The sequence below is a fragment of the Trachymyrmex cornetzi genome, unplaced genomic scaffold (assembly GCF_001594075.2).
Source record: "Trachymyrmex cornetzi isolate Tcor2-1 unplaced genomic scaffold, Tcor1.1 scaffold321, whole genome shotgun sequence".
In the NCBI taxonomy this organism is placed as follows: Eukaryota; Metazoa; Arthropoda; class Insecta; order Hymenoptera; family Formicidae; genus Trachymyrmex; species Trachymyrmex cornetzi.
The window spans coordinates 17,212-28,349 of NW_017297908.1; the positions used below are offsets into that span (position 1 = coordinate 17,212).

Below are 11,138 nucleotides of genomic sequence, written 5' to 3' on the forward strand. Positions count from 1 at the left end.
CCGTCCCCCTGCTTCAGGGACGCCCGACTCTCACCTTCGACTTCCAGCCCCCCTCAATCACAGATGATCGAAATTGTAAGTTATATGAATGAATTCATGTAAATACATTTTCAACGTTTCTAAAGCGTCTTACATGTGTCGAAATAATCTGACTGACTGAGATTAACTGAAACATACCGATCGATACTATTCACAATGACTGAAGGAATCAAAACAAACGTATATCAATACATTGTAATCCAAGATCAATGTACTGATCTCGCGAAACGAGATTTATCCCGTCTCCTTCTCTATTTAGGAAGGCAACGACTTTTCACGAGAAGGTAAGAGCTGTGCGCCCTTGAAGCAGGGGGTAGAGGGGGTGAAAATCGAAGGTGAGAGTCGTGCGCCCCTGAAGCAGAGGGCAGAGGGGGGTGAGAGTCGAAGGTAAGAGTCGGGCGCCCCTAAAGCAGGGGGTAGGAGAGAGTGAGAGTCGAAGGTGAGAGTCGGGCGCCCTTGAAGCAGGGGGGACGGGGGTGAGAGTCGAAGGTGAGAGTCGGGCGCCCCTGAAGCAGGGGGAGGGGGGGATGAGAGTCGAAGGTGAGAATCGTGTGCCCCTAAAGTAGGAGGGGTTATAGTCGGAGGTGAAAGTCGTAAGCCCCTATAGTAAAAAGAAGTTATTTCGTAAACTTCTTTTGTTTATAACTTCTTAATGAGTAACGTCCTGCAATTAAAACTTCCTCAGGGTCACTCGGGGTCATGACCTTGACAACATATGTCAAGGTCAAGGTCATTGGGGGGGGGGCTCCCCTAATCTACATATTTACCCTTGAATTAGATTTTCTTTTTTTTATTGTAATAATTATTTAATTGAAATAAAACGTAGGGAAAAGTACTTATGTTATAAAAGAAATATTTTGCAGCAGAAGCAGTGGAAACTTTTACATTCTTTCATCAAAAATACGTAAATGGAACGCTTAATTTATGCCAATATTTGCGATCTCTCTTATACAGATTATATATACTATTAAAATCTATACTAATGTGTACTATTCCTTAATATCAATAATAATAATTGTTTTCTTTCGTTATCTCGCAGCTCAAATTTTAAAATATTGCGACAAAATTTATGACAAACATTACAAGATTCTTGTAAAAAATAAGCTGATTAAATCATAAAATTCTAGACAATTCTTGTTTTTTCGGGAAATAATTCTTCATAACTGATACGTCGAAATACATCGTTCAAAACTGAAATAACATTTTTGGAGATCTCTTTTTCTATGGGCGGTTCAACTTGCTTCACAATATTTTCTTTATTAGTATCTATGATATCTCCTATTATTTTATAAAAATCAGCTAGTTCCTTTTTGTCCTCATCTACAATCTTGTATGTAAAGTCCTTGATGTCGATATTCATGCTTATTTTCGATGCATATATGTATCTGTTGCCATTCTTAGTTATCGGTTTCAAGTCTAATTCTACTTTTACATCTACATTATCTACAATAAGTTTAATGATTTTAATATTTAATTATAAAAAATTATGTAAGTTTTTAGTCTCTTATTTTAAATTAAGTTTCATTAAGTATTCACATTTTATATTTATATAAGATTTACGTTGATTATTTTACTTACCTATAATAATTTGACTTAATCCCTCGTAAGTAATTTGTGTCAGTACTCGTAAATCAAAGTCATATGTACCATTCAAATAAAGACGCTTGAAATTTAAATCAAGATTGAAATGATGCCTGGTAGGATCCGTATAAACAGAGTTTACAACGAAATCACAAAATCCATATATTTTTACTTCTCTCATATGAGCCTTCAAATTATCAGTGTGAAAAATAGTTAGGTTTTTCAAAGTTAATGGCTCTAATGGTAGAATGTTCAATTCTGGCATCCCTGTGCAAATCTTATCTTTTATATTGTCAATATTGTTTTTAACACACTGATTGTAGTTTGGATCCTTACAACCACATGGATGAATGTAAGGAGCTATAAAAAAAATGTATATTGTTTATTATATCTGGAAATTATTAGGTAAGATTATCTATTCAAGTTTCAATTAATGTAACAATAAGTTATATTTCAAAACATTATGCATTTTTCGCGATGCGACAAAAATATACTAAAAATATATAATAAACAAGCGGACATTACATCAATTACATATATATCCGTAACATGTCTAATATTTGTAATATTTAAAGATATTGTATATCATTAACACAATTGTACCTATTTGTGATACATTTTTAATAAAAGTATTTGACCAATCACAGTCGTCATTTTTTAACTTCTGACTTCTAATTTATGACTAATGGCTTATTGTAGAAGGCCTATGACATTTATTACTAAATTATATAAAATTTATAATATACATTAGTTAAAATTTTACCAACGTTTTATAAATTTTATTAAAATTTTAACGTAATTTTAAGGAGCAAAAAAGAGAATTTAAAATGTAAATTTGTAAAATTTTTAGATTTATAATTAAAGGCTCACATATGTTTCTCAGCTTCAAAAAATCGATTTTTTTGCTTATTTTAAAAGGTACATATCTTAGAAACATTTTAAGACCAGAACGAGTTCGATATTCGAATTATTGACGAAGTTACAACTGCTTTAACGAAACTAGTCAGGTCGCTCCGCAGGTCAGAATTCTAACCAGTTACCGGTGTATTGTCGTCGAAATATAGAGCAGATTGCAGTCAGAAGAGGGTCATACTATAGAGGAAGACCAACTTTATGGTGCAGGCATCGCTGATTAAGCGTACATAAAAATTTTTAATTTTATCCTTGCAAAACTTTAAACGCGTTTTTCTCGAAATAGCATTTTTCAGAACGCGGTGAGCATGATAACTGCCTCACCGTTCGTCCGATTAACTTCATTTTTGGCATACGTATTCTAAATTAGATTCACTATCGTGTCACGAGAGCTTTTTTGATTAAATTTAACCATTTTCGAATAGCAATAAAAAATAAACAATTTTTTTTTGTGAAAATTACGACTTTTCTTTCAAATTATGACCATTTCCGTAATGTTTTTTTTTTTTTTTCTTAAATTCCTCTCGTCACACGAGAACTGTGATTCTAAAAATTGATACAAAATTTTAAATTTTTGTTTCAGATAAGAATTACGAACTGAATCATGCCCACCATTTAACCCGATAAAAAGAAACACGTTCTACGCCACTGGACGCAGCCGCCATGTTTTTAATTATTTTTTAAATTTATTTATACGTTTTATGCTCCTTAAAAGTTCACCTTTAAAATAAAAAAAAATGAAATCAATTAGCCCAATAGTTTTCTTACAATTTCTCATCACATTTTGACTACTTTTCAAGTTCGAGGAACATATATGAGCCCTTAAGGGAAAGTTGAGTAATTGTGCGCATTTTGGTTTAGCACTTTTCCGATAAATGGTGTCAGTAACGAAAAGTTTGCACAATAAGAAATAAATAAATTTTATTTATATGTTTCGGCAATTTAATCAATGTCCAACTAGTTTTTTTCTAATAAATTGAATTATTCACCTTTAACATTAATTATTAAACTATCCAATAAGGTAACAAGAGAATTTAATTTGTATTAATGCAAATTTAATACAAACAATACTAAGATTTTATTCGGATCGACAAGAGTTAAACATTAAGTATAAGCATATTCAGGCCTATGGCGGTCAAAGCTAGATCTTTTTTGCCTAAATAATTCCCAGTGAATCATCTGTATCCTATATATGTACATGCATATATATATCATATTTTTTAGTTATTCAAGCTGCGCGCCGAAATTTTTCCGGCCTCGGTGGTCTAATGGCTTAGGACGCTCGTACGGAATACAAGAGATCCAGGTTCAAGTCCCGGCCGAGGTAATATTTTTCGCAATAAATTTATTTAAGGTTTTCAGCACATTGTCAATTTAATTTAACTTGTGATATTATTACAGTAGTTTAATTGCGTTAGATAAAGTCCGGCGTGCAGTTTGAATAACTACAAAAATATGATATATATGCATGTACATATATAGGATATAAATGATTCAATGGGAATTATTTAGGCAAAAAAGATCTAGCTTTGACCGTCATAGGCCTGAATATGCTTATACTTAGTGTTAAACACATTTCTCTTTTGTCCTTCGAAATACCAAAAATAAAATAAGAAAAGAATATCTTCGATCAAAGTAGGTTTTGTGCTTAATAATATCCGCATGTGAATATACATACAAATACAGTTATCAATACAATTAAGTTCTATGTGCGCCGATTCGAATAATCAGACTTGAAACACAATCATAAACTGAAATAATAATCTCAGAATTAAATTAATTAATCTTCGATTTAATAATAATGCTCTATTAACATCTTAAGTAGCTGAAGTGATATTTTTTGCGATTATTACAAGTTTTTAAGATATTAGTATAATACTATCATTTAATCAATGATCAATTAACTTAATTGCTCACAGTCTAGAACTGATAACTGCATTTGTATATTCACATAGGAAAACCCGCTTTAACCGAAAATGCCTTTGGCATTCTTTTCTTATTTATGTTTAAATACTTTTCGGTCGATTTTTACTTAATATTGTTCAAGATAATAAAAACCTTCATAATCGTCACATAGAATTTTTATGCAATATTTCTATTTTGTAATTCACATATTTGAGTATACTCTATTTTTCCGGAATTATGCGAAATGAATCCATTTACTATGTTCACAGTAAGCCAAGTATATAAGATGTATAGTATCAAATTACAGATAAATGCTCAATGAAAAAAAGCTTTTAACAAAGTTAATAGTTGCTACCGTCATCTTGTTTAAATATGCGAAGACTATTCTTTAATTCATAGTATTTTTTAATTCAATTTTTTTTTATGTATGTATTGCTATGGTGTTATAATTTTTAAGATACCATGATACAAATACATAACACTATTATCATTATGTATGAAATTATCATTATACAATTGGCACTAATAAATTACAATTAGAATTTTTGTTATTTATCAAGATAAATCGTCTAATTAAAAAAAAATAATGTTATATTTATTATATTATAATCACGACACGATTTTTAAACTTCATACAGATACGACAAATTTTTAATAGTCACTCAAAAAAAGATGTTTTATATATATGGACATATTTTATATGTAATTATATATAATTGTATATAAAATATGTCAATTTTACATATAATTATATATAATTTTATATAATTTTGTGTAATTATATATAATTATATATGAAACATTTTTTCTCGGGCATATAATAAAAAGTTACATAATAAAAATTATACGTATGGTGTGATATAAATAAATGTGTAACAAATAATTTTTTTTACTTACGTAGATATGCTGTAACGTACGTTATTATGAACGTAAAAATGAAGAGTACTGCGGACATTTTTCTATGAGGTAGCTCTAAAACTATACGAGAATGATCTTAACATATCTACTTGCGAATACAGTTTCACTCAAACCGATCAAAGTTCTATATACTGTAAAATCCTTTTATTTTTAATATTTTCCTCTCAACTCTCACTTTTCTTCAGATGCACATGCGTAGAATGAAGATCATCCTTCTATTTTATTCGCTTTCATATTTTGTACTTGATCACATGATCGTATAAGAAATGTAAGTGGGAGAACATTCCAGAAGAGAACTAATTTTCATTTTACATGGGTACGATAAATTTAGAACTATAGGTAATATTTATATTGAAAAAATACTGGATAAGCCGGTTTTTAAAATATACATAGGATTTGTTATTTGCATCAATTTCGTGACCTTTTCCTTCCTCTAGTCGTTCGTTCATTCTAAATTCATAATCTTATTCCAAGATTTTCTGAAGTATTTACAATAATCGGAAATTTTATAACAATCGATAAAGAATAAAAATTAAAACTTTATTCAGGGAAATTTGATTCAAAATATTTATGTATTATTTCAAATAATGTAAAAAGCTTATATTTCATAATACATTCATTTGATAAGTAAAAATAAGAAACAATTTTTTCAATTTCTTTTCGTCGTAAATACTAATATAATATAAACAATATAAATTATAAGTTTACGGAAACTTAAGTAAGAGAGTGACTTCAAGTATTTTTTAGAGTTATGCTTATAAATGTAATAAAATATAATATCACGATCTTAATGATAATTCTTTAATAATTTTGTAACTATTACATATTAGATAACACAGTTTAATATTTTTATTTAACTAACTACTTTTTAATATAAATCTGTGCTATTGCATTAGCAATCTATCGATAACGTCTAAATAATATTTGCATTTATTATTCAACTCCAGTAAAATATGTCACTAATTTTTATAAATATTATTAATAATAGAAATATATTATAATATATTTAAAAAATTTATATATTTATTATATTATATGTCACATAATATATTTTTACTTTTTTTTATCGGACGTATTATAGATGCATACAGTGACTCTTTGCGACAATAAATCTCACATTATGCTTCGTTGGGAAACAATTGCTCATATCTGTTACGGAATATATTGTTAACAACTGTAATAATCAATTTGGAAACCGCCTCTTCCAATGCCGGCTTAACTTTAATGATAATATCCTTTTCGTTCTCGTTTACAACATTACTAAGAGCTTCATGTAGTTGAACCAAATCCTTCTCGCTGTCATCAAATACATATTTGAACGTTTTAACGTCGAGAATAGTTTTTACTTTTGATATATATATTTCCGTTTTACCGTTCTTAGTTTCCACTTTAAGGTCTAAAATTATTTTCGCTTCTAAGTTATCTGCGGAAAAAACATAGATTGATAATTTTTATGAAATAAAAACAAATTTTGAATTTTTTGTATTAAAGTAAATAGCTCTAAATAAATTGTTTTATTTTAATATAATATTGACCATTCTATATACCTGCAGAAACGTGAACCATTCCCTTATTAGCAAGTGGTACCAATACATGCATGTCAAAATCGTACACAGACTCCATATCAAGATGTTTGAATGTAACATCTAAGTCGAAGTGATGCTTATCAGAGGATACTTGTAAAGAATTTATAACGAAATTACAGAATCCTGTTATTTTCGATTCTTTGACACTTAATTTAAGATTGTCAGTGTTATAAATAACTAATTCGTCGATATTTATTGGTTCAAGCGGAGGAACGTTAAGTTCCGGCATTCCCGTGCAAATTTTATTATTTATGTTATTGATGTTGTCCACGATGCACTGACCATAATTGGGATTATTGAGACCACACACGTGAATGTAGGAAGCTATAAAGAGTTCAAATTTTATAAAAATGTTTAATATAATATAGTAAGAAGAGAGAACAAACTTTAAATTATTTAACTTACAACTTTATGTTAAATTACATTGGTTTTAAAAAAATTGTTTTTTTCAATTACTTTGGACCGGAATACATGTCTCTCATAGATTTTTAAATGCTGAAAACGATGCCGCAAACGAAAAAATTCTAGCACGTCAGATTTCCAAGATAATTGAGGTTTAATACTTAAAAAATGGCTTTTTTGCGATATTTGATATTTTTTAATAAAGAAGGTTAACGTTATCTTGAAATTTCGATCAGGAGTCATGAATGTATTGTTCATCCCCTATAAAATGCATTTTTTTTTATTTCAATATCTTACTTTTTAGCCATGTTATGAACGATTAAAAATAAGAGCTATTTCGAATATGAGGATCGCGGCAGCGTCATATGCGCATGCGGTAACACTAAAATCATTTTAAAACAACAACAACGCGCATACACACACACATAGAGAGAGAATGAGAGAGGGGAGGGGCGAGAAAGAAAGAAAGGGAAGGGGAGAAAGAGGGGAGAGAGAGAGTTGTTTTATGAAAAATATGTAGTTGCATATTACTAATTGCATTTTTTTAAGTAACGATGTATTTTTATTACACCAGTAGATTAGTCTCATAATTCTGTGCATAAAAGTATTAAGGTACAGTTATCAAAATGTGACCCTAAGAAATTAATCCGCATACACATATGACGCTGCCGGAGTCACCATATTCAAAATAGCTCCTATCTTTAGCCGTTTATAATACGGCTAAAAAGTAAGGTATTGAAATTTAAAAAAAATGCATTTTATAGGGGATGCACAATACATTCATGACTCCTGATCGAAATTTCAAGATAACGTTAACCTTTTTTATTAAAAAATGTCAAATTTCTCAAAAAAAAAACTATTTTTAACTATTAATTATAAATAAAATTCTGTTCCAAGCTTGATCGTGAATTATAAATCGTCTAAAGTGGGCTTAATATTTATAATAAATTATTTTGTGACATTTGAAAAAAGTTGTTATTATATTTTATTATATATTTTTTCTCCAGTTGCCAGTGGCTTATCATGGCTTATAAAAGGTATAAGACTTTAAAACTGATTTTTACTTCAGGATTCCACATCCTTGACAAATAATATAAAATGTGTAATGGAACACTTGCGTGAGAAAAAAAATATAGCTCATTTTCTTGTTCGTTATTTAATTAATAATAAATTTTTCCTTAAAGAAAATTATGTATATAGTTAATTATTAATTTTTGACATTTACCAAATTGCTAAGTTACTTAAAACCACTATAAAAACTGCGCGAACTTACAAAGTAATATAATTTCGAAACAAGTGTATTTCTTTCACCCTTTGGTAGAAAATTAATATTACGTGCATACGTACGTCGTGACGGAAATAAATATATTATAAATACTATTATTTACTTACGTAGTTCTTCCGCAGCATATACTGTCACGAGCACAAAAGCAAAGAGTGCAGCAAACATTTTTTAAACAAAGATTTTCTTACAGACTAACACACAAAACCACACCAAAATAATCTGAATGAATGTACGACAAAAGTGAATTAAGAGTATACATAAACTGAAGTGTAACATATCGAGCTTTTATATATTACAGACTCCCCCTTTTTCAAACGTCCCCTCAATACTCATTCTAATTTTTATAGCACATGCGTAGAATAAAAATGTCATTTGCTTTTATGCAGTTTTCCGTATATTCTGCGCATGATTATCGTTTGATCAAGCAATTTGAAGTAAAAGAGAAGGAGGAGATAACTAAATTATCATTTTTAATGACTATGTAGTAGCGGAAGAAGGGATAATATAGATAAAGCAGCTTGCAATTAACTTGTATCTTGCTTATCTGATCCATATTTATTATATATATTCTTTCGAGACTATTATTCAGTCTATACTCGTGAATAAAAAAAACTAATTAGCAATAACCAGTTTTTTTTTATTTTGTAATTATTTGATTTATTCGTTCTAATTTCTCGATTGTCCTCCAAGACTATTTAAAGCTATATAAACGTACAAATCAAGAACATATTTTATTTTTTATTAATAAAGAATAAAAATTAAGTTCTTACGAAATAAAAAATAAATTTCTATTTTTAAACAAACATTTATTTTAGTAAATAAATTGCTTTGTCCTGCATAAAGAATACTATACTTATTTCAACATTAGTATCAAAAACAAAATTATAAGAATATGGTAGAATTTATTTTTACTTAAAAAAATATTTGTGTTTTAACTTCAAGTTCAAATTCAAATTTTTTTATGTTATTTATATGATAGAAATATTAACATTATTTAATTTGATCGAGCGATTATGTTGAATAAAATTGCTCTTCCTTTTTTATTAGGATTTTGAAATCATATTGCAACAGAATAATACTTATGTAAAAGAAGTATAATCACAGACTTTATTTTTTCTATATCTTCTATATACATATATATATATGTATAATACTATATATTATACATTTTATAACCACGTGCATTTGTAGTCCATATGTTTGTCGAATAATATTGTTATAAATACAGTTATCATTAAGAATTTTACCAACACATTCTAAAATTGTTGATAATATTGATGTTTAGAGTAAGGTAAATTATATAAAGAAAATTATAAGGATTGTTAAAAAATGAAACATAAACTATAATGACAGCGTCGTGAATATTTGACAGGAAATTGTCGCGGAGTCATTTTGCTACATGACAACGCAAAATCTCATATGGCGCATTCTTATTTTATTTAAAATCATCGTAAGTAATCTTACAAAATTTTATAAACTATTTTTGAATCGTATTAGTATCTTAAGATGTTACTTAAAACGATCTAGAAATAAGAACTATAACTATGAATATATATCGATATATAGGAGAGATAAATGTTTTTATTATATATGTATTAGGAATGAATTTATAAACAGTGCGTGTTACTCCGAAACATTCGCACTAGTACATATGTATATTAAAGGTGGGGCGCAATGAGAGTGGAGTGACAATAGGCGTGCTTGTCGCTAATTAAAATAAAGTTATATATAGAGAGAGATTAAGGTTAAGACAACATTTCAACCAGAACTTACTCACCATTACTCATAATATATTGCGACAAAGCGGAATCGCATGGTCGAGTCGCATTGCATCATGAATAACGATAGAAAGATATCTTAAACATTCTTACATGTAACGTTAAATTAGATGACTGCTTAGAGAACGATCGGCAAATACTGAAATATCGATTACTACAGTAATATTCAAGGAATCTATCACCGTGTCTCACAGAAAGTCAAGAAATTTAAAAAAGTTCTATATCCTCAGTAGTTATTGGAATAAAGTAAAATAATAAAAATATAACATCCGAAGCCAATTTTAGCAAAAAATCTCAGATATATATATATTAGAAAAGGAAATTGTGTATATTATTTAATCTTCTTATATACAGGATGTTTCAAAATTGAAGCTCGATCATCCGGTAGATAATTACGGACCTAAAAATAACAAAAAAAGTTAATATAAATATAAGTTCATTATTCTATAGAGTCCTAATCTCTTCCAAGAGATGCTAAGCGAGTTATGTGGACTATATCTTCACGTGATGTAATATTGCAGGATGTAACATTACAAAATTGCTATAATATTACATGATAATATATCAATATCGCTGCAATATATTAAATAATAAATATTGTTGCAATATTAAATGTCTGCGAAAAATCCAATGCAGAAATGTATTTCTGCAATATTGTGGTAATATTCTCGTAATATTAACTTCCAAAACTGCGTTCGAGGAACGCGCTATCAGCGCTGTTGCATCATTCAA

The 11,138-nt window shown here is 28.8% G+C and overlaps 2 protein-coding genes across 2 annotated transcripts; both read right to left on the reverse strand.

The window, feature by feature from the left end:
- Positions 1 to 1,162: 1,162 nt before the first annotated feature.
- Positions 1,163 to 1,801, reverse strand: LOC108762765 (uncharacterized). Its single transcript, XM_018509925.1, has 2 exons — positions 1,618 to 1,801; positions 1,163 to 1,482 (listed from the first exon to the last, which is right to left on the reverse strand). The coding sequence occupies exons 1-2, from the start codon at positions 1,799 to 1,801 to the stop codon at positions 1,163 to 1,165; spliced, it is 504 nt and encodes a 167-aa protein (XP_018365427.1).
- Positions 1,802 to 6,416: 4,615 nt separating this feature from the next.
- LOC108762784 (uncharacterized) lies at positions 6,417 to 8,891 on the reverse strand. Its single transcript, XM_018509959.1, has 3 exons — positions 8,736 to 8,891; positions 6,903 to 7,265; positions 6,417 to 6,778 (listed from the first exon to the last, which is right to left on the reverse strand). Exons 1-3 carry the CDS (start codon positions 8,791 to 8,793, stop codon positions 6,474 to 6,476), a joined length of 726 nt encoding a protein of 241 aa, XP_018365461.1. The 5' UTR covers positions 8,794 to 8,891; the 3' UTR covers positions 6,417 to 6,473.
- Between the last annotated feature and the right edge of the window lie 2,247 nt (positions 8,892 to 11,138).

Excerpts from the sequence above, each read along its gene's own strand:
- LOC108762765 (XM_018509925.1), bottom strand. The coding sequence starts at position 1,801 with ATGAGAGAAGTAAAAATATATGGATTTTGTGATTTCGTTGTAAACTCT. Across the intron at positions 1,483-1,617 it reads ATTAAGTCAAATTATTATAG|ATAATGTAGATGTAAAAGTA; the intron begins GTAAGTAAAATA and ends AACTTATTGTAG.
- LOC108762784 (XM_018509959.1), bottom strand. The coding sequence starts at position 8,793 with ATGTTTGCTGCACTCTTTGCTTTTGTGCTCGTGACAGTATATGCTGCG. Across the intron at positions 7,266-8,735 it reads ATATGCTGCGGAAGAACTAC|CTTCCTACATTCACGTGTGT; the intron begins GTAAGTAAATAA and ends AACTCTTTATAG. Across the intron at positions 6,779-6,902 it reads AATGGTTCACGTTTCTGCAG|ATAACTTAGAAGCGAAAATA; the intron begins GTATATAGAATG and ends TTTTTTCCGCAG.